At 39.8% G+C, this 24,481-nt stretch overlaps 1 protein-coding gene across 1 annotated transcript; it reads right to left on the bottom strand.

The window, feature by feature from the left end:
• Positions 1-398: 398 nt before the first annotated feature.
• Positions 399-22,261, bottom strand: si:dkey-28b4.8 (sarcoplasmic/endoplasmic reticulum calcium ATPase 2). Its single transcript, XM_027000460.2, has 23 exons — positions 21,347-22,261; positions 20,282-20,401; positions 20,068-20,085; positions 19,629-19,711; positions 19,145-19,249; positions 18,861-18,999; positions 17,470-17,636; positions 16,652-16,807; positions 16,215-16,356; positions 15,364-15,530; positions 14,927-15,015; positions 14,613-14,715; positions 13,949-14,080; positions 13,644-13,769; positions 13,208-13,429; positions 12,620-12,731; positions 12,242-12,483; positions 11,704-11,924; positions 11,131-11,333; positions 10,847-10,932; positions 10,512-10,645; positions 1,473-1,590; positions 399-774 (listed from the first exon to the last, which is right to left on the bottom strand). Exons 2-23 carry the CDS (start codon positions 20,397-20,399, stop codon positions 460-462), a joined length of 3,198 nt encoding a protein of 1,065 aa, XP_026856261.1. The 5' UTR covers positions 20,400-20,401; positions 21,347-22,261; the 3' UTR covers positions 399-459.
• Positions 22,262-24,481: the final 2,220 nt, after the last annotated feature.

Raw genomic sequence — 24,481 nt, 5'->3', positions numbered from 1 at the left:
ACAATTAAATTTCATGTGTTGACCCTCAGCAGACGTCCAAAACCACATCATAAGAATATTTTTGAACTTCTGACAGCTCTGAAAAGAAAATGGATCTAAAAGTAAAGGACACAAGCAAACATCCTAGAAAACTGAGGTTGGAATGAATCTGACAATGGCCTTCCTGTCCTCATTCAATGCCTATATTCATCACTCGTTGAATTCTGATTGTCCAGGCTCAGTTCTTCCAAGAGCCCTTCCTTTTCCCTTGTTTCTATTTTCTTTGTGTAGTTCTTTTAGGTATTTTTTTGCATTTTTTATTTGCCTACCTTCCTTCCTTTGCAACCAACTTCTCCTTACTTTAGCACCTTAGCCTTTTCTTTCCTTAACTCCAGTAACTCTCCACTCTTCCTGTTGAAATCACACTTGCTTCTATCTCTTGTTCAAGCTTTCCCTCACTCTTACTTACCCTCCCTCTTTTTACTCCCAGAAGATATTGGTGATGTCAGAGTCCAGACTGTAGATCCAGACCAACAGGGGAGCAGAGATTAACACGAATGCCCAGGACACGCCCTTCAGAGATCGACGTAGCTTTCCGATCAAGCCTCCATATTCCCTACTCTCCCTGTAGTCATGGAGATGATGCAGTCTGTCCTCCTGCTCCAAAACATTGCTAGGCTCAATGTAGTTCCTGGCCAAGAATTTGAGTGCTTCATCCATCAGGATCACAGGCAGGGACATCTTCAGGACGGTCACCCATTGTGGCCACGACAATGGTCTGATCTGGAAAATCATCTGTATATAAAAAGAGATAAATTCAGCTACACTATGTAAGAGTTTCACTAACCCCCTCAACCTGATCACCCACTACAACACAAATTCTAAAGACCTCTTTTGTTTGTACATAACAACTTTCACAATTTATTAAAACTGTTTTTAGTGCAGCACAGTCTTACATTGCCTTTAGTGCATTTACTAATAACAAAAGATGTGCATTTAGCATTAAGACATAAGTTTTGTTTCATACTTTTTATATTTTCAAGTCAATCTTAATTCCAGTTTCACCAAAGTGCTGGTGTTCTTTAGAAGTAACCACAAGATTTGAAGATGTAGTCTTTTTTTTACTCATCTGTGGTTATGTAATTTGACATTGACATAGTATTTAATAAATATATGGTCATCAGATTACAGTACAGCCACACTAAGTTAGATGAATCATCAAAAAAACGTATAGTGATATCACACACAGACACATTACCTTTGGCATGCACCTGAAGTTCACTTTTTTTCAGGATTTTATAAAAAACCATTTTGCATTTACTCATACAAAATGCAGTTGTTATTCATACTGATCATAATTTAGTTGTTCATACTAATGTCCCAGTGGTAGATTTTCAGAAGTCTTGCATCTGTGTTTGTTAAATACATACATTTCTCTTATTATTATACTTACATTATTATACTGTTCAGAAGAACACACATCATACACTTACAGGCAGTGGGTCAACATAGAGGATAAGGAAATGCAGGGCCATGGAAAGACAGATAGCTCCCACTAGCCATGGATTTGCCCAAGGAGGCATCTTCAGCAACGATTGGTTCTCAGACAGGCTGAAACACACACACAAACACACACACACACACACACACACACACACACACACACACACACACACACACACACACACACACACACACAACACAGAGAGACACACACACATGCAGACATTTAAAATCAAAGTCATATTTTCTAATAACCTATAGGGTGAAGTTATTCTCAAAATTATCCAACATTTTTATATGGCTATTTTATAGCATTTAATATATACAAAACAAAACATCATTTTAAATAACAGATAAAGTTACCACAAACCTTATTAGCAATATTCCTGTATTAAGTTTCCTGGTTTAAGTGCATTAAATATTTTAAATAACACATGACATGGTTAAAGACATGGATATTTTTGTTTGCATTTGAAATGTAAATGAGATGCAAATTTAATAGATTATTTAAAACAGGACAGTAATTTTACTCTAAGTCTGTGTGCATCCTGGGTGTTAGTTAGGAGCCTAGCACTTGCACCATTGTGCTGATATTGTGGACACATATGCTGAACTCAGAACAGACTTGTGACACTAGGCTTAAGGTTTAGTAACAATGAAAATAGATGTCAGTTATTGCCCAAGTATAAACCATCTGAACATAATTCTGAATGTTTGCTGAACTTATAGAACTGCACTATGTTTTCTTTCAGCCTGTAATAATGCACCTTTCAATACATTTGTTACCATTCAGTTTCACTGTACTGCCATTTCATTTTCTACTTACTCTGATTTTGTATAGACTTGGTACTTACACATTCTGTATTATGTCAATTTTACTATTTACTTTTTTTTGTAACTGTACATCTTTTACTTGGACCTGAAGCAGTTCTAGAGGACTACAGAAGAATACACTATCTGGATAATCAAATTATCTCTGGATATTAAACAAATTATTACTTTTTTATCGTTAATGTTAATCATCAGTCTTGCCTCATTCTGGGATTATTTTGTCCATTGAACTAATGTCTAAATGGATTGCTTAATTTGAAATATTTTTAAATTGGTTTGAAGATTCTTTAATACAATGGCAGTAGTGCACACTGCACTTGCTAACATATCAAGCATAAATGTAAAAAGAACGGGGAAACATTTGTACAAACTAAGATGCAAGTGCATATGTACTGCATATAAATTACGCATAAGTAGCCACTGTAAGAACAAGTAAAGTAAAAAGCACACTGAACAAACATGCCTAGTAAAGGGAGGAAGACATAAAAGTTAAAAAAGAAAAAAAATTCAGGGAAAAAGAAACAGTGGGGAAGGGCCTGTTGAAATCTTAAATCTTCTACATAGTCATGATCCAGACAACTGATATAATGCAACAGATAAGTCAGAAGTAACATGCATTAGTGGCAGAGGGGAACCAGATGAACTTTAGGTATTCAAGAAAAGAATCCCATATCTTAAAGAATTTATGGGTGAAAACTCGTAATGTGGCTTGGTGTTTTTCTAATTTGAGAAAATTTAAGAGATCTTTCAGCCAGTGAAAAATAGATGGAGGGGCAACTGACTCCCACTTGAGTAGAATGAGTCTTCTAGCAAAAAAGGTGGCAAAACCTGATCACTTCCAGAATCTTGGAAGGAACTTGGACTATGTCAGACCAATATTTATGAATAGAAGAGCAAAATAAAAACATATAGATTAGAGAAGCTGGGGCTTGATGAAATCTATCATATAGGGGACTTATATGTGAAAGAATTTTTGAGAGTTTAACTTTATTCCAATGAATGCAATGTAACATTTTGAATTGTTTCAAGCTATGTCTGACACAGAAAGAGGAAGAGTGAATATGGTGTAATATTTCCCAACTCCTCACCCAGGTCCTTCTCCCACTGGCTTTTAATAGTAGAAAGAGGGTGGTTGTACACTGAAAATTCTGGCATACTTGTTTGAAATCATACCTTTGACGCTTAAGGTCAGTTTCAGGAAGACTTCAATGGGGGGTGGCTTTCTGGTTCTGAGGCAAAATGCGTTTAATCTGTGCCCAAATATTGAGCGTGGAGCTCACCATTACATTAGTAGTATACGGTGCAGTGGAACGATGTACTGAATATATAAGTACTGATAAAGAGAACAGTCTACAGGAAAATGACTCTATCTTTAACCGAGATATGTCTGGCTTTGCTTTGTCAAACTGTAGCCAATAGTGCATCACACAAGGATTGGAGGCCCAGTAGTAAAATCAAAAATTGGGTAGTGTAAACCCTCCTGAGCTTTTGGGTCTTTCTAAATATATTTTCCAAGTCTTGGAGGCTTTCTCCTCCAAAGGAATTCTGACATAATCCTGTCTAGTTTGCAGAAGAACAATTTAGTTAGGAAGATTGGTATGCACTGGAAGGGGTATAAGAATTTAACAAGGACATTCATTTTGATTGAGTTAATGCATCCAGCTAAAGATAAGGGACGTAAAGACCAACGTTTCAAGTTTTATCCAGAAGTCACTCAAAATTGGCAATGAACAGGCCTTCAATCCTGTCTATAACCTGGATACCCAGATATGTAAATGTTTTATTGACTATTCTAAATGGTAGAGTATGCAGAGGACAATTGTGGGGAGCTGGGTTCAAAGGGAATAACTCCTTTTGTCCAAATTTAATTTGTACCCTAAAATCGATCCAAAAGTGTCTAATATAATACACAAAACCAATGGTAGTCTTTAGGTTTGAAATAAAGAGCAAAAGATCATCCACATAGTGACACTTTCTGTTAAATACCATCTTTAACAACACCAGATGTCCTAGGATTAAAACAAAGCTATGGAAAGTGGCTCAATGGCAATGGCAAAAAGCTGATGTGACCGAGGCAGCTTTGTCTAGTACCACGCCAGAGAGGAAATATTCAGAATACATTACATTAGAATACGTTGCATGCTAAAGTTTTAGGACACAATTTATCTTGCCTTGGTACTAACATAAAAGAAAAAGCCACCAGATGCTTACACTGTGAAGTAGTTCTACCCTCATTCTAGTACCAGCCTGTCCATATTGCAATTTTGCTATACTGGCCATTTTGAGTACAACAGTCCTAATGCAAAGTATATGCACAAAAAACAAAACATGTTATGTCTGTTAGTCAAGTTTGGAATGAGTGACTTGACATGTAGCAGAATATAGCAGAATCCTTCACTAATCGAGCTTGATGTGTATGTCTGGCTATTCTGTTGCCAGAGCAGAATACTTAAGATACAGATTCTTGGTGAAGAGCTTTTCCAGATGCTACGAGATTCAAGTTTCTATAACTTCAGTAAATGTTTCTAGAACTCCAGTAAATATAAATCAGGTAACAATCCGATTTCTGAGAAAAATCATTTTCACAGAGTAGTTCCCATCACTCATCCTTCACAGAAGGATGGTAAATCAGACTGGTAAATCAGGCGATGTACAAGAACATATCTCATAAAATTAAGCTTATAAAATCTTCAGAAAAAAAATTAACTGGTGGATCCTTTCCTGTAAAGTCCATAAAGCATGATACACTGATGTGAGGAGCAGTCAAATCCTGCTGCATGATGTCACCTCCATGAGTTGCTTAGCTTTGGCACGTCTGTGCATGTGTTTGACCCCCTGATATAATGCAGCAATCAAAACCTGGAAATGTCTGAATCCAGACTGTAGATCCAGACCAACAGGGCAGCAGAGATTAACATGAATGCCCAGGACACGCCCTTCAGAGAACAACGTAGCTTTCCGATCAAGCCTTCATATCCCCTACTCTCCCTGTAGTCATGAAGATGATGCAGCCTGTCCTCCTGCTCCAAAACATTGCTAGGCTCAATGTAGTTCCTGGTCAAGAATTTGACTTGTAACGTGGCTTGGTTTTTTTCTAATTTGGCAAAATTTAAGAGATCTTTCAGCCAGTGAGAAATAGATGGAGGGGCAACTGACTCCCACTTGAGTAGAATGAGTCTTCTAGCAAAAAAGGTGGCAAAACCTGATCACTTCCAGAATCTTGGAAGGAACTTGGAATATGTCAGGCCAATATTTATGAAGAGAAGAGCAAAATAAAAACATATAGATTAGAGAAGATGGGGCTTGATGAAATCTATCATATAGGGGACTTATATGTGAAAGAATTTTTGAAAGTTTAACTTTATTCCAATGAATGCAATGTAACATTTTGAATTGTTTCAAGCAATGTCTGACACAGAAAGAGGAAGAGTGAATATGGTGTAATATTTCCCAACTCCTCACCCAGGTCCTTCTTCCATTGGCTTTTAATAGTAGAAAGAGGGTGGTTGTACACTGAAAATTCTGGCATACTTGTTTGAAATCATACCTTTCACGCTTAAGGTCGGTTTCAGGAAGATTTCAATGGGGGGTGGCTTTCTGGTTCTGAGGCAAAATGTGTTTAATCTGTGCCCAAATATTGAGCGTGGAGCTCACTATTATATTAGTAGTATACGGTGCAGTGGAACGATGTACTGAATATATAAGTGCTGACAAAGAGAACAGTCTACAGGAAAATGACTCCATCTTTAACCGAGATATGTCTGGCTTTGCTTTGTCAAACTGTAGCCAATAGTGCATCACACAAGGATTGGAGGCCCAGTAGTAAAATCAAAAATTGGGTAGTGTAAACCCTCCTGAGCTTTTGGGTCTTTCTAAATATATTTTCCAAGTCTTGGAGGCTTTCTCCTCCAAAGGAATTCTGACATAATCCTGTCTAGTTTGCAGAAGAACAATTTAGTTAGGAAGATTGGTATGCACTGGAAGGGGTATAAGAATTTAACAAGGACATTCATTTTGATTGAGTTAATGCATCCAGCTAAAGATAAGGGACGTAAAGACCAACGTTTCAAGTTTTATCCAGAAGTCACTCAAAATTGGCAATGAACAGGCCTTCAATCCTGTCTATAACCTGGATACCCAGATATGTAAATGTTTTATTGACTATTCTAAATGGTAGAGTATGCAGAGGACAATTGTGGGGAGCTGGGTTCAAAGGGAATAACTCCTTTTGTCCAAATTTAATTTGTACCCTAAAATCGATCCAAAAGTGTCTAATATAATACACAAAACCAATGGTAGTCTTTAGGTTTGAAATAAAGAGCAAAAGATCATCCACATAGTGACACTTTCTGTTAAATACCATCTTTAACAACACCAGATGTCCTAGGATTAAAACAAAGCTATGGAAAGTGGCTCAATGGCAATGGCAAAAAGCTGATGTGACCGAGGCAGCTTTGTCTAGTACCACGCCAGAGAGGAAATATTCAGAATACATTACATTAGAATACGTTGCATGCTAAAACTTTTAGGACACAATTTAGCTTGCCTTGGTACTAACATAAAAGAAAAAACCACCAGATGCTTACACTGTGAAGTAGTTCTACCCTCATTCTAGTACCAGCCTGTCCATATTGCAATTTTGCTATACTGGCCATTTTGAGTACAACAGTCCTAATGCAAAGTATATGCACAAAAAACAAAACATGTTATGTCTGTTAGTCAAGTTTGGAATGAGTGACTTGACATGTAGCAGAATATAGCAGAATCCTTCACTAATCGAGCTTGATGTGTATGTCTGGCTATTCTGTTGCCAGAGCAGAATACTTAAGATACAGATTCTTGGTGAAGAGCTTTTCCAGATGCTACGAGATTCAAGTTTCTATAACTTCAGTAAATGTTTCTAGAACTCCAGTAAATATAAATCAGGTAACAATCCGATTTCTGAGAAAAATCATTTTCACAGAGTAGTTCCCATCACTCATCCTTCACAGAAGGATGGTAAATCAGACTGGTAAATCAGGCGATGTACAAGAACATATCTCATAAAATTAAGCTTATAAAAATCTTCAGAAAAAAAATTAACTGGTGGATCCTTTTCCTGTAAAGTCCATAAAGCATGATACACTGATGTGAGGAGCAGTCAAATCCTGCTGCATGATGTCACCTCCATGAGTTGCTTAGCTTTGGCACGTCTGTGCATGTGTTTGACCCCCTGATATAACGCAGCAATCAAAACCTGGAAATGATGCAATAGTAACAACCTGCCAATAATGCTGTAATCGCAGCCTGTCGTTTTGACCTGCTACAGTAGGAACCTCACTAGTACCATCATTGTGCTTTGAAGCAGCACTTCATAGTCATATTGCCCAGTAACGCTTTCAAACAATGTTTAGACAAACTGAACTCATGACTGTATTTACTATTTTACATAACAGATGAAGTGCTATTGTCAATGCTTCTTGATATACGACCTGATTTTATTTAAAGAAACTATAGTGTGGCTCTCAATTTTGCTATTCGGCTAGTTAGATTTTAAGCCCATGAACCTTGAATCTGATCAAGACAATGCCTTAAAAATAGCTGAAGAGAGGGATATTGAGAAGCTTCATCCTTGCCAGGTCTGAGACTATCAGTAAATAGTAGTGTCGATTTCTTTTCATCTTTTTTTGCTGCTGAGGTTTAAATCATTTGCTCCTTCACCTCCTCTCAGGCAACTAACCCCTCTCATCAACTACACCTGTTCCCCAGTTTCATTACGTTTATGTGTATGTTCAGAAAACAAGAAAGATGTTTGTGAACCCCTTTGAGGGGCTCGGATTTCCCCATGAAAGGCTCCTATGATCTGATATGATCTGAGCTTCCTTTAAGTCATATTAACAAATAAGGACTTATTATATGTTAACAAACAACACACACACACACCCACACACAGAGACACACAAACAGACCATTTACAGTGTCATATCTCTGTTGAAGATGGTTTAAACAATCATGGCCATTGATAGATAAATTATGTGAAAGCCACTTTAAAAAGCCACTTTAAAAAGGGTAATTGTATTGAGGTAAAACAATGATCAGTTTAGTAATTGTACTCATTCTCTGTACTCAGTGTCATGCAGGGGCTGGTATTAGTGGGCTAAGCCCTCCCTGACTTTTAACTAATAAAGACATCAGAATAATCAGTCATATTTTTGCCATCCACATCGTTGGATGTGCAGTTAAGGAATGCCTTAAAGCAGATTATTTTGAATTTCTAAGAACAAAAGCACCACCTAAAGGTCATATGAAAAAATCGATTTGGCTAAAACGGGCTGATGGCTAGATGCATTACACACAGTGAACTGGCCCCTTGATTAGATATGCATTTGAGCTTTTTTTTTAGCTCACAATGCCAAGCTCCACCTTCCCGCCATCTGCATTCAGTACTATATAAAGCAGATAGGCTAGAAAAAGCAGCACACTGACTATAAAAATGTATCAAAGAAGATCGAGGCTCATAGCAGTGAATATATTCATAACCACTGCAGCAGTGAGTAGCCTGCCTTTGTAACACAGAACCTCTGTTTATAGTCATTTTTGGTTTATCCAAGTGAATCCAAGTGAATCTGTTCGCACCTGGGAAGAATCTAGCTCACTTAATGAAAAACCTGAGTGTTTACATTTTTCTTTGAATATCTGTTTGTTTGGTTGATAAATGTAAAAAATAAAACATGGCAAGATCTTCGCCAAACATATAAAAAAGAAATTCAATAAATTTTTTTTAAATGCATCGAACTCAATGTGCACATTTCATTACTTTGAAAGAAAAACATACTTTGTGTCAGTCGGCTTTTATTCTAACAGTCATGGAGGTCAATATTAAACAAACAAACAAACAAATAAATAAATAATGATGAATGATATTGAACACTGACCTTGTATTGCAATGCATTGATTAATATAAATTAATTGGAGAACAATAAGTTAAAGGGTATAAATTAACAGGCCCCTTTAATGGCACCACTGGGCCAAGCCTGCCCACCTGCCGCCCTGTTCAAATGGTGTAGGACCGCCACTAGTGTTCTGTTTGCACATCCTTTTGCACCACTGACCAACTGAATTTACTAGTTAGAAAATAAAAGGAAATAAGTAAGTCAGTTGTATTGAGGTATTACAATCCATTTTAATCAAAGGTCAAATTTGTATAACTATCCCTACTAAATACAGTAATAAAAAACAATTTTGGTCAAAATACACAATATAGCCCCATTAAAGGAAATTTTAGGAGAACAAAGGTGATAAAAAGTAAAAATAAGTTCACAAAAGCATTTTTAAAGACCTGGGCCTCTATTAGTTCACACTCAGGCAGACACAAATCCAGTACCACTGCTACTGTCCCTAGGACTGGGCATCGTACAAATATCAATGCATGTGAACTCATAACTGCCCCTCTTATCATTCTAGGTTTTAATAGTTTATCACCTGAATAGTACCTGTCCTCCTGCTTACCTTTCTGGTAAGATATGTATTAGCTATAGTTTGAAACCCCTTATAAGAAAATATTTCCTTTAGATATTAAGCAAATTTTGACTTTTCTTGTATTGTTCTTGTTTCCTTTTTTTGTTGATGTCAATCATTAACTTCACCTTATTCTGAGACTAATTATCATTTTTTAATTATTAACAATATTAATTCTAGAATTAATAAAAATTCCAATGTTTCAAATAATATTTAAAAATGTTCTCAACTCTCCCAGAACAGGTTGGTTGATTTTTTTTCTCTAGACATGCTGTGTGTAAGACAACAGCACAACCTACCTACAAAACGAAGCACTCAAACACTGGCCAGTTCGCATATATGACTATTCCAAACCACACTTGGGTAGAGCCAATAAGATGCACAGGCTCTGATTGGGTGGAGCCAATAACTGTATTGTGTTTACCAACAAAGATCGTTTTTGTCACCAATGCGGAAACCTATGAATGTATGTTGCAGTGAATCAACTGAATTGATTTTATGTTTAAATTAAATTTAAAAATTATTTATTGTTTACATCTGGCAGGCTAGTTTCGAATACTGTAGCCACACAAGCTTTCAAACAACACTACAAAAATATACAATAAGGTCTACACTGCAGTGCCAACACCAATGGTTTTGCAGTTCCTGACTGGGGCTTTACAGACCAACATCATTTTGAATGTTAGAATTTTCACGCTCACCTGTTAAGAGCATTGCACATCTCTATGGTGACCAGCACTGACAGCGCCATAGTCATTGGGTAGGGTGACTCAAATACCGAACACTGAACACCTGCGAAGTCAGCGTGTCCCTCACTGCACTGCAGATAATGAGACTGAGAGAGAGAGAGAGAGAGAGAGAGAGAGAGAGAGAGAGAGAGACAGAGAAACATGAGAATCAATCTCTGGCATAAACCACTTTTAACTGTGTCATTATATGGAAGAGAAACAAAACATATTTCCATTCTTAGTAAACATATACATCTAATGTTCATGTGGTAACTACTGTTACACAACGGGTGAGGTGCTTAACTGACCAGCTGATAGAAAGAGAGTTTGGGTCCATCATGTGCTGCCATGAACCACCACGCTGCAGCACCCACAGTAGCAACCCCCACATAACCTTAGAGAGAGCGAGAGAGAGAGAGACAGCATGACTCAGCAAAGGCGATGTTTTTTTCACTATAAAACGTAACAATCCCACATAGCTTGTTTCTGCAAAATTAACAACACGGAAGAAACGTGTTAACTCCCATTATATTGGATTATCAATAGGATCACTAGACAGAGGGAAAAACTGGCATGAGCAGCATCCACTCACAGCCAATGATGAGGTATCTGCAGAAGAGCCAGCCAGAGATGAGGGGCTCCCTGGGGGAGCGCGGGGGGCGGGACATGATGTCCAGGTCAGGGGGGTTGAAGCCCAGGGCAGTGGCTGGGAAGCCATCTGTCACCAGGTTCACCCACAGCAGCTGGACAGGGATGAGAGCCTCAGGCATGCCCAGAGCGGCAGTCAGAAAAATACTGTGAGAAGGCAAGGCGAGGTGAAAGGGAGGAGAACATGGATTTAGGGGAAATTATACAGGATTAACCTCATTAATAACTCTAGTACAAACATTTTGTACTATGTTTAATTTAATACTGCAGTTTAAAACAGAATTATGGTGAGACTGATAGAGAAGCAGTTAACTTCACAGTGGCACAGGGCCAGGTATTTGAATTACCTTTATATGTCTCTCTCTCTCTCTCTCTCTCTCTCTCTCTCTCTCTCTCTCTCTCTCTCTCTCTCTCTCTCTCTCTCTCTCTCTCTCTCTCTCTCTCTCTCTCTCTCTCTCTCTCTCTCTCTCTCTCTCTCTCTCTCTCATTTCTCTTTGCCTGTCTCGGTGTTACTCACCAGACCACCTCTCCAATGTTAGAGGAGATGAGATAGCGAATGAACTGCTTCATGTTGTTGTAGATGGCTCGACCCTCCTCCACTGCCGCCACTATGGTGGAGAAGTTGTCATCTGCCAGAATCATCTCTGAGGCCGACTTAGCCACTGCCGTGCCTGACCCCATGGCGATCCCAATCTCAGCCTTCTTAAGAGCAGGGGCATCGTTCACCCCATCACCCGTCTGCAAGAAAAAGGGAGAGAAGAGAAACAGGAGAAGCTAGAGAAACAGATAAGGAATGTGGACACACAATGGAATGAATGTCCATGAAGATACAACTCCAAAACCAGTACAGCAACTCTGATGCCAACGAGCATAACTAAAATGTCACTGATCCTGCTGAGAGCTATTATGTGAATCAAATCTTTTAAGTGGACTGCACCTATAAATTTACTATTACAGTACTGTCAAAAGAAGGTAGATTATCTATTGTATTTGACCTAGACATAAACAAACACACATATGCACGCGCACACACACACACACACACACACACTCACCATAGCCGTGATATCACTGAGGCTCTGTAGATATTCTACGATGCGACTCTTGTGGGTGGGCTCGACGCGGGCGAAACAGCGGGCTGTTCGGCACGCTTGCCGCTGCAGGTGGGGGGGCAACTCGTCAAACTCGCGTCCGGTCAAACCACCACCAAAGGGCGCGCCCTCGGCCTCCTCTTCCTCCTGCTCTGTGATGATGCCAACTCGGCGGCAGATCGACAGCGCCGTGCCTTTATTGTCACCTGTGTGCCAAGCACAAACACAGAAATAAAAAACATCTAATTACCTTTTAAATGTACTTTCAGGTATGGTACAAATACAAATAGTTTTCATTGTTGTGTTGTTATTATTGACTTTGATGTGCATTTTTGGACCTACCAGTAATCATGATGACACGTATCCCAGCCTGCCTGCACATGCGCACTGCATTCAGTACCTCTTTCCTGGGAGGGTCCAACATCCCCACACACCCGACGAACGTCAGGTCCGACTGCACAGGGAGAAAGAGAGCACAACTCTTGCTCTTAGGCCTTTTTAAGGCAAGGATGAAAAATCAAATGCAACATGAAAGCTGCTGATCAGGCCTAAATTCTGAGATCAGGACTGTCTTTTGTAAATTACGCTCTGGCACGTCTCCTTCTCCACGTCACTCCTTTATTTCGGATGAACAAAAGCTACACATGACCCTACTACTCTAGTCACCAGTAACACCTCAGCAACCAGACACTGGCCTTCACATTGAAACAGAGAAGGGAGGTATCAGGTCATCATCCAGAGGTTGCACAACTGACAAGCACTCTATACTCCCTTTCCTCAAGCAGCCTCAGTGCTAGGGTCAAATGCTTTCATCACAAAAGCCAGAAGATGCTCACCTCATACTCTGAGAAGATAAATCACGTGAAGGCCAGAATATGCTCACCTCATACTCTGAGAAGATAAATCACCTGAAGGCCAGAATATGCTCACCTCATACTCTGAGAAGGCAGAGGTGTTCTCCAGGTTCAGTGTTCGAGGGTCAGGAGGGAAGTCTCTGGTTGCCATAGCAAGACAGCGCAGGGTGTCGCGCCCTGAACCCCACTCTCTCACTGTGCCTAATAGCTGCTCCCTAAGGCCAGAGGTCAAAGGCACTCGTGCACCTCCCCCGACCCGAATCCAGTTGCAACGCTCCAACACACTCTCTGGTGCCCCCTGAAGAAAAACAGAAGAGAAAGGAGTTAAATTGAAGAGGTGAAAAGGTAAGTCGATTTACCACATACCTTAAACAGTACTCGAACATTAAAATGAAGCTGCAGAAAAGTGTTTATAATATCCTATTACAACCACTGAAGTTACTTCGAACCAATTTGCATAACCACTAATGTAGAAACCTCTAGACAGATGTGGAGAGAGAGGGCCAATGGACCTTAATGAACATCTTGGCTCCAGAGGTAGAGCGGGTCAACTTGTTAGGAGAGCAGAAGACCGACATGGACTTCCGATCTCGGGAGAACTCCAGAGTCAACTCCTTCCGCAGTAACTGCTTTATCACCTGAGAAAGAAAAGAAGGATGAAGAGGAGGTGGTTGAAAACATGTCCCATCTCACATAATCTAGACATGCAATACAAACAACATTTAATGATACTCACACACACAGCCATCAGTGGACATTCTCATCTTGAATACATACACACACACACACACACACACACACACTCTTACACACTTACCACACAGCAGGCAGTAGCTCTCTCTGCAGGTGTGAGACTCCTCAAGTCTGTGTCAAACACATTCATCTTCTCCACTAAACAGCACAGAGCGGTCTCTGTTGCCTCGCCCACCTTCTCATACACACATTTACTCTGTGTGTGTGTGTGTGTGTGTGTGTGTGTGAGTGTGAGAGAGGGAGAGAGGGGGTTGGGGGGGGGATTTATGCAGAGGGTCATTTATTTGTACATAGAAAAATATGTCTCTAAATTGTAAACCTTTTATACATTTTTGATATCAATTTAACCTTTTAGTTATAAACATATAATTGTGCCATACACAACAAACCAAAGTATGCCATCTTGAGCTGTTTTATTAAAAAAAGAAACAAAGAAACAAAGAACCCAATATTTTTCTAGAATAATAATGAATCTCTAAGAGATCTGTTTGATGTAGAAAATGCTGTTTTACATCACTAATGTTGAAACATTTGGCTCAGTACTGTTTATCTGTTCCAAATGCTTGTGTTAGTGGCTCTGTTCCCAAAGGCAGTCCTCACTGGAGTTGTTGTGGTCCCTCTTGGACTGCAAAACTGCAAATGTTGCATCAGTGTATGTTTGTGTCTGTGTATGCATGATTACGTGTGTGCGTATATGTGTGTGCATGTGTATGCATGTATGTACACACCTCATTGTAGTCTAGAGAAGAATCATTGCAGAGGGCACAGATGGTGGCCATTTCCACCAGGGCTTCATACTGACTACAGCGCACCAATACTCCTTCCTTATATCTGAGAGAAGAGAGAGAGTGAGATTGCATGCATAGAGGGGAAAGTGGCATTTAAAGAGGAAGTTAGAAAAGGAAAGGTGTGAGTTCATGATTAGAAATGTTATGTCACAAGGAGTCCAATCACACAGGGTCAAAGGCAATGTCAGATTAACTGCAATGAATGCGTGTGCATGTGTATGTGTGTGTGTTAAGCAGATGTTAAAACCACTCACACTTCCCCTTCGGGTGCATAGGTAGATCCAGTCACTGTGAATTCATTCAGAGCACACCTCTCACCCGTAACAACATCCACCACAAACATCTAAACACACACATGCCCAACACACATGCACAATCCAGACACACATACACATACATATGCATACGCACACACACACACGCGCACACACACACACACACACACACACACACACAAAGTTAGTAAGATTCATCAGTTATGCTGAAAGATGTGAATTTTTAGTAACTATGTTATTATATCTGTCTATTATCTTATTGTTTTAGAAAAGGATTATTTACGGGCTCTTCATGCATAGACACATGCTTATACTTGTCAGAAAAAAACCCCACTAAGAACCAGTACATTGTAAAAGAAAAACAACTCTTTGATGAAAGCTGCAGTGTGATGAGATGCTGGACATCTCCGTCTCACCCTGCACACGGACATCTGGTTGGTGGTGAGCGTGCCCGTTTTGTCGGAGCAGATGACAGAGGTGCAGCCCAGTGTCTCCACGGAGGGCAGAGAGCGCACGATGGCGTTCTTCCTCGCCATCCGCCGTGTGCCCAGCGCCAGGCAGGTGGTAATGACCGCAGGAAGACCTGCAGTGCGCATTAAACAGGGAGGGAGGGAAAGAGAGAGAGAGAGAGAGAGAGAGAGAGAGAGAGAGAGAGAGAGAGAGAGAGATCAGACAAAGACAAGAGGCTGCATATGCATACTTTATGCTTATGCATACAGATATACGCATATCAAAATTTTAGTGACGTGCACAAGAGTGAAGTGTTTCCAGAGAAACAGGATGTTTCAGACAGAGGTCCTTCAACAACTTTGTAAGCAAAGCGCTTCTGAGTTATTAGGAGGAACCAGTTTATATTAGTAAAATCATAAGATTCATTCAAAAAAAAACCTATCAGCAAGCCTTCTCTTGGTTTCTCCAGCTGATTATATCTCTTGCAAAGTAATACAGTAGAAAACTCCCACAATAATGCATGAGGAGGAACGGTTGATGATAATTGATCCTTTCATGCCAGTTATTTTAGTGACCATGAAAATAAATTTACATGCACCACATCTATAGCGGTTGCAGGCTACAGCACGACAGTTTTTATATGAACGGTCATTCATGTCATTCTTGACAAGCATGTCTTTAGTTTTTGTCTGTAGGAAATTGATGGATACACACACATACACACAAACACATATATATTTGTGTCAGGACTATAAGACATTCATTTATAGCATACAGCACAGATTCTTTGCACAGAAAAGCAGTCGAAATTTGGTACCCTCTGGAATGGCGGCTACAGCCAAAGCCACGGCGATCTTGAAGTAGTACACCGCCCCCCTCAGCCAGCTGCCCCCATGCACAGGATCACTGAAGTGGCCAATGTTAATGCCCCATACTGCCACACAGATCACCGTGATCACCTAGATAAAGACACAGACAGGCGATTAGGCATTCAAAGACATTTCTATATATCAGTATAGGTATGCCTATATCCTATATAGAACAGCAAAAGTTAAAATAACACATTTGGCTGAAACTGTGAAGAGACAGACCTAGAGCAGTAAAGTGATGTATGGGAAAAGAGATGTATGTATGAGAAAAAGAATGTGGGTGCTATGGCTAAAAAGAAACACTAAAGGCTCAGCTCTGTCTACAAAGCTGGATACAAAAAAAGGAACAATGGCATGAAAGAGGAGAAGAGAGGGAGCCCACGACCTTGGAGAGCTGCTCCCCAAACTGGTCCAGTTTCTGCTGTAAAGGAGTTCTTTCTGGGTCCGTGGATGCCATCTCATCCCTGATTTTTCCGATTTCTGTCTGCACACCAGTGGCCACTACAACACCTATTGCTCTGCCTGCTGCGATGTTCGTGCCCTACAAACACACACACACCACAGGGTCAAACAACTTTGAAAGGTTTCAAGAAATGTATTTATTAATGTTTAGAACAGAGATAGTTTATTAAGTGCACTGAAAGTGTCACAAATGACTAATCCTGAATGGTTTGTTGCATTAACTCAGTAATATTAGAAGTCAAAATAGCCAGCAGGCCTTGGGACACTAAACTGGTGTCCTTTTATGATCCAATAGATCCATTAGCCTTGCACAGCTGGTGTGAGGTAATGGAGGCTTTGTGTGTGTGTTTGTTTGTGTGTGTGTGTGTGTGTGTGTGTGTGTGTGTGTGTGTGTGTGTGTGTGTGTGTGTGTGTGTGCATGTGCATGTGTGTGGTCTTTGAGGCTGATGCACCCTGGTCATTTTCCATATAAGAGCTCAAAGTGCTCGTGACGTAAGACCTAAGTCCATGAGAGAGCAAATAATGTGTCTGATGTTTTATTCAACACACACATAGGCAGGACACACACACACACACACACACACAAGCACATACTGTTTGGACTTGTCATTGGTACCCGAACAAAACATGTCAGTCACATCATAAAATGTGAAATACACACACACTCAAATACTAGTACTGGTATTTAGAGGGGTACCTCAGTAGATGTAAAGGATCTCAGGCACTCATCTACACACTTACAGAAAAGAGCATGTTTTTCTTGTCCTGGTTGACAGCACGTGGATCGGGTACAGGGTCCGTGTGTTTGAGCACAGAGACAGACTCTCCTGTCAAAATGGACTGGTCCACTCTCAGAGTAGTGGAACGAATGGAGGTCAGCCTGATGTCCGCTGGAACCTTATCACCAACTGAGGAGAGAAAGGGAGCAAATAGATAAGAAAATGAGCCCTGTCTTTTCTTTTCTGTGTCCTAGAAATATTATTAAAACTGCAATGTTGATTTGGGACATAGTGAGTCTGCTCGTTAAACTCACCCTTGTTTTGAAAACTATGCTATGAAGTTTGTAGCACCCAAAGTATTATTAGGTTTTACTGCATTGCTAGAAAATACTAAGAAGTCAGGTGCTTTTCAATTTCTAGCAACTGGTTTGTCTATCCTTCAAGGTTAATGGAAGCATGTAATTACTATTTTACGATAATAGAATACATATGTAGACATATGTAGACACTGTTGTAGAAAATCATAACCAGAGGAACCAGAGGTCATTCTGCCATGATACTGCACTGATTCCAGACATCGCTGTGGAATAAAAGGTATTAGGGCACTGTATCACACATACACAAAAATTGATGTCAACCGTATTTTTATACATAGCCTTTGGGATTCTTAAAATAGAAGTTCAAACATTATGCCTGGAGAATTACAAGACTGGGACTTAACCCTTTCTTTACAAACTGAAATTAATATGACAACAAAACTAATGTTTTATATTAGAACAAATCATTTTCCATAAAATTATTTTAAATGATACATCTCCAGATGTAAATTCATTCCAGAGAAACAAGCCAGCCGAACTGTGGGAGTACTCGACCACTTCCTTGAGAATTTTTTTCTCTCCAGCAGTGTATTTATGGCTTTTCTAAAATGAGCAGTTGTGATTATAGTGGCTGTTAAGCAGGCAGTTTTGATAGGCCTTAACAAGCAAACAAAAGGCCTGTTCACGTCAAAGCAAAAATACTTTACAGCTGTGCTTGACATCCACTATGAGAGGCCTGCCTTCACTCCACTTTCTTAGGAAGGGGGTTTATAGGGTTTATAGGGGTATATATGTTCACCTTCTATTATCCATTTACTATAGCTTGTTATAACAAATGATAGTAAATCAGATCGTTCATTTTAACTACTGATGGCTTATCACTTGTTATTATATTATTTGTTTGTTTTTAGACTGCTTTTCATGACTTCATAAACCTTTTTCCATAATGCATCCATGCACTGAATCGTTGCATTACATTCCAATGAGATTGGGGGACTCCTCTCTTTAAGCTACAAACTATCAGGCACCAATCAGAGCCTAATATAAACCACAAACAAGGCAAGGACGACTGGAAATGGAGTTTGTTTGTTTTTACCTGCCACCTCCACAATGTCTCCAGGCACAATATCTCTGGCTCGCACTCTCTGTACACTCTTCTTGTCCTGTCTGTACACTTTCCCCATTTCCGGTTCATATTCTTTTAGCGCCTCAATGGCATTTTCTGCATTACGCTCCTGAAAACGCACGCGCGTGCACACACAAATCAGTGAACACGAATTAAAACTTCAACTATAGATATAATCACCCTTTTAGTTCCATAAGCAAAATGTCCATAAGACTGTCTGTATACTTATACTCGTAAAACATTCATACACTCACCTGCCATACTCCCACAATAGCATTGGCGATAAGTATGAGAAGGATGACAAAAGGCTCCACGAAGGCGGTGATGGTGCCCTCGCCCTCCTCAAACCAAGCCAGAGTCTACGACAGAGTCACAGACTACAGTCATCTACAGGTCTTCAGAGCACTGTTAAAAAGCAGAGGTAGCTGAACCACACTATGGCCACTGTGTTTCAGTGGGTTGATAACACAAAGACTGTTGAGGTAAGAAAGATGCTTCGCAGTAATGTGCATTAGATCAGTCAGTGTGTGATGACTAAAGAGGACCGCAGTGTTTTTCGCAGCAGAATCCACGGTGTTGAATTAACCCATAGCTACAGGGTTCATTTGTGTCCAGCATTGTGTTTGGTGTAGGTGTTATTTCAAGACCGTAGGTGTTATTTTAATATGGAGATTTGCTATGCAGCCCTGCTTTTTTGATGTGTTTTAAGTGGACTACTGACTCATTAATACTGCTTACAAAGGAAATACATGCTGCAAGAAGCAAAATCCGCACAAGGAGATCCTCAAACTGCTCCAGCACCAGTTCCCACAGTGATTTTCCTGTAAATACAAAAACAAAGAGAGAATGCTAGAAAGAGACAGCTTCAATTATGAGAATATTAACAAAATTCACCTCTCTTGCCAACAGGAATACAAAGAAACCACTAACAAAATCATCGTCTAAGAGACACAGTGTTTCTAAATTACATTAATTCAAAACTCACCCAGGTCACACAGCAACTGAAAACCCCCACATACCCCCTCAAGGGGAACTAATAATAGCCTTAATTAGACATGCAAGTTTCATCCCTCATACAACAAAGATAAGCCAGGTAGGCTGGCTTATAGCAGACAGCAAATGATGAAAGCATTGCTAATTATTACAAAGACTTGGAGCAAAAGGCTGTTTTTCTTACCTTCCTCTGCCGGTAATTCTGTATGACAAATCATGACAAAACACAATAAGAGAGAAAAATCAAAACAGATATCTGTTATTGACATTGATTCCTATACTTATTAGCAATATTCCACACTCAGAGTCAGAGAATGCTTAGAAAGAGAGTGATATTATTATTGTTACTGGTTATAACCATGGCAGTATAAAGGCGTTATTTATATGACACACTGTACCATTGGGTCCCCATCGTTCCCTGTTCTTCCTCAGGTGCTCACTGCTCAGACCTGTTGACTCGTTCACCCCAAAATAACCCAGCACCTCCTCGACCGTCTTTGTATGGGCATTGTCCATCCCTGAGTGACAAAATACCGCACAGCACACACACCATGCGTTTCTCTAGAGTATTTACCTATATAACTAGCTAACTAGATTTAATATTTTGCACTCTGTAGTGATTTGTAGTGTGCAGCACTGTAGCTACTACTCTATCCCATTTGTACATCTTACAAAGACTGTCTTGTGTAATAATACCGTCATGATACGCATTTTATATTGTCATCATATAGCTAACCTACCTATCCTAGTTACACACTGAAATGCCCTTCTAGTCATACAGCCTTCTCACAGTGTGCAGTTATCGATATCTGATATGCACCTGTTACCTTTCAGCTCAGATTTATATATCTTAGCTATCTTATCTAGCCAACCAACAAAGCAAATTTAAGGTTTCTTTAAACTAAATATGGAAATGGTTTGAAAATCCCTTCCTAACATTTTACATTTTGATCAAATGTATAACTAGCTACATAAACAAAGCGACAAATGAGCAGACGTGATGATCTTTACAATAAGTAATTAGTTAGCTAGCTAGCAACATAAAAGCAGAGAATTAACTTAATCCCAGCATTACACGCAAATGCTATACTACACAGTAGCTAAGACAGCTAGCTGGATAATTATACATCGCATCATAGTCAGATGACATTATACATGTAAAAATTACTGACCTAATATATAACCGACGTGACTTGTTTATCTCCAAGACAAGTTTGGCAAGCAAGGACCATTAGCGATGCTTTGCAGCTAAACGACTGCGCCTGCCGCCGTCATGCTATAGATGCTGGGTTATTGATTTTCTTCTTGCGCGGTTATTTTAGCTAGCTTGTTGTATTAAATATTGTTATTGCTATAGTAATATAATATTACTATAATATATTGTTATATTAGCTAGAATCGCTACCTTGCCACCCTTTACTGTATACTGAGTGCTAACGTACTGCTAGCAAAAGTGTACTCACCAGTTCAGTTATTATCCCGCCCCGTGTAAATCGATGAGTATCGTTAAATACCTTTAAATAAACCAACGATAAATCTAGCTCGCTAAAATGCCTAGCTTTATACCAAACCTAAGTATTTATGACAGAATTGCCTCAAAATAAGGACGCCTGAAGAACAGCCAGATGGATCGTGATGCAACGGCGCTCAAGGCAAATCTTTATTCTTGCTAACGTAAGCTACTGTATTTCCAAAATAATTCTACATGGTCCGGGAAATTATAGGAAATCCACGGGCGAATAAATTCATTGACATTTCTTCCCGCGCTAGAGCAGTTAAAGCTGGGTAAATACAACACTGTTGTTGTTGTTGTTTTAAACCGAAACACCCGGTGCTGGACACGTTAATCTTCTATCTAGCTGTGTAACCACCAATAAATTTAACAGCAGGCCACACAATGACATTACAAACGTCAGATTTTGTCGCAGAAGCCGATGGCGGTGTTTTGAAGCCAATGAATGAGCTGAAAAACAGATTGACATGTTGAACGGACCAATCGTCTTCCTGATTTCACGACGATCCCGCCTATCAGTTCTTTGCTGCAGGAGGGCGGAACCCTAGGTTGCCTCATGGCGTTCTCCGTTGAAGTAGCATCCATACCGTGCGACTTTAGCTTCATTCTTGCACGGACCACTAAGAGACGATGTTCGTTTCATTATTATCATTAACAATTAACAATTCTTCGAATATGGAGTGCGATCCGCTTTTCTATCAAGGTGCACTGGTGTCGTCTAAAAACGCCCTGGGACATTGCCATATGTATCTGAAGTCGCTCTGAAAACCCCTATTAAACGGGTCGATATATGAGGTTTCGTAAATATGAGCCATAAAGCCATAAAGTCTAAAAAAAAAATCGTCACCGTCAGCAACGTCTGTATGTAGGCATGGGTAAAAATATATGCCTCAAGGAAAGCCTGACCCAATTAAGCAACCATAATTATCTGTCCTTATATTTTGCTAATTACTATCTTACCCTCTAAAGATTTGAATCTTGTATAGATGTACGCCTATATTTATACCATAACCCTCAGTCTTACTGTGAAGCAGACGTCCTCCCTTTCTTCCTTTAAAATAACTAGTATTTATTTTTTAAACAATTGGTAAAGACTAATTCTGCACCCCCACAGAACAAAATAACATGACGTATAGATGAAGATGGCTGAAGAATAATGGCTCGCTATTGGTTTAATTCCATAATGACTCTGTGGAACAAGAAACTTGAGAGGTTTTTCACCTGATTATAAAGTAGTTACTATGAAATTATTTTATGTATGGATTTATGCTGCTAAAGCTAAAGCTACCAAACTGTCATCTGTTTTGATTCCTCTAGACCTTTCAGCAGCCTTTGACACAGTGAACCACAACATTCTTATTTCTGTTCTCTCCAGGCTTGGTGTGACTGACTCTGCTTGGAGATGATTTCAGTCCTATCTGGAGGGATGATCCTATCAGATGACATGGAGAGGATCCACATCCAAACCGTGCAGACTCTCCACTGGTGTTCCACAGGGCTCAGTATTAGGCTCCCCTCTCTTCTCTTTGTATACTCGTTCTCTTGGTGATGTAATATCTTCTCATGGTTTCTCCTACCACTGCTATGCCTATGACACTCAATTATTTCTTTCTTTTCCACCCTCTGACACGCAGGTCTCAAGACGTATCTCAGCATGCTTGATTGATATTGCATAATGGATGACAGCCCAACACTTGAAGCTCGACCCCAGTAAAACTGAGCTTCTGTACATCCCAGGTACTCCCAACCCTTACCATGACCTCACAGTTTCCTTCGAGAACTCCCTGGTATCACCATCCAAAGCTACCCATAGCCTGGGCATAACTTTGGACAACCAGTTGTCGTTCTCAACTCATGTTTCAAATCTAACCCGGTCTTGCAGATTTCTCCTTGTAACATATGAAGGATTTGGCCCTTTCTCTCGCAGGAAGCTACCTAGGTGTTTGTGCAGTCTCTTGTCTTCCTCTAAGAACCATCAAACCTCTACAACTTGTCCAGAATTCAGCAGCACGACTGACCTTCAATCTTACGAAGTTCACACATTACTCCACTGCTGCGCTCCCTTCATTGGCTTCCAGTAGCTGGATACATCAGATTTAAACCTTGGTGCTTGCCTACAAAGCCAAAAATGAACCAGCCCCTTCATACATGAAGTCAATGGTCAAAGCCCGACCCGTACCTCAAGTACTTTGAACCTCAACTACAGCTCGACTTGAAATGCCTTGCTTCAGGTCTCATAGAAGACCAGCATCAAGACTATTTTCTGTCCTGGCGGTGGAAGATGGTGAAATGAACTCCCACTTGCTGTCCAGACAGCAGAGTCCCTTGCAGTCTTTAAACGCAGACTGAAGATCCATCTATTTGTGAAATAATTAAAGGACAACTGACCCTGCTCCCATATTGACTGACTAAATTAGTACTTATTGTAGGGTATTGTTTATTACACTGATGTTGTTTAACAAACTCTAGCACAAACTCTAGCATTGTTTATTGCACTTATCATTGTTTAAGATAGACCTTATGTATTTTGTATTTAGGTATCAGCATTGATCCTTGTATTTCTATAGTATTCTAGTTCACTGCTATGTTGGACTCTAACCTGCTGTACTGTACTAGGAAGTATTCTATGAGAAAATGACAAAGCACTTTTGTAAGTTGCTCTAGATAAGAGCGTCTGCTAAATGCCATAAATGTAAATGTAAATGTAAATTTAGCCAAAATATGCTGCCTTCAAATGAGCAGAAAGAGCTTTAGATGTAAGAACTGAAAGTAGCAAACCTAAAAACACACACTGTAAATCTCTCATGTTGTCATTGGCTCATAATGGGTAAAACACTACATTGGATGGTTAATTGGGATGAGACAGGTATGGCCAGATTAAGCATATAGGCTATATAGGTTGCAGCCTATGGCCTCATGAGCAGAGGAGTCCTCACTGGCAAATAACTAAATAAAATAGGTTTGAGTCTCTTTTTTGGCATTTACTTCTCAATTATTCTGCAGCTCATATTCATGCCATTTTGGGAGATGGAGAGACTGCTAACATTATGTTCATTGAATATTGAGGTCTAATTTTCATTTAACA

The sequence above is a fragment of the Electrophorus electricus genome, chromosome 11 (assembly GCF_013358815.1).
Source record: "Electrophorus electricus isolate fEleEle1 chromosome 11, fEleEle1.pri, whole genome shotgun sequence".
NCBI lineage: Eukaryota > Metazoa > Chordata > Actinopteri > Gymnotiformes > Gymnotidae > Electrophorus > Electrophorus electricus.
The sequence above is the reverse complement of the archived record's forward strand: the minus strand, read 5'-3'. Positions and strand labels throughout refer to the sequence as shown.

Bases quoted from the DNA above. Each gene is read 5' to 3' on its own strand.
- si:dkey-28b4.8 (XM_027000460.2), bottom strand. From the start codon at position 20,399: ATGGACAATGCCCATACAAAGACGGTCGAGGAGGTGCTGGGTTATTTT. The intron at 13,770-13,948 runs GTAAGTGTGTAA...TTTCTTTCTCAG, and splicing joins GAGCTACTGCCTGCTGTGTG to GTGATAAAGCAGTTACTGCG. The intron at 12,484-12,619 runs GTAGGTCCAAAA...CTTGGCACACAG, and splicing joins ACGTGTCATCATGATTACTG to GTGACAATAAAGGCACGGCG.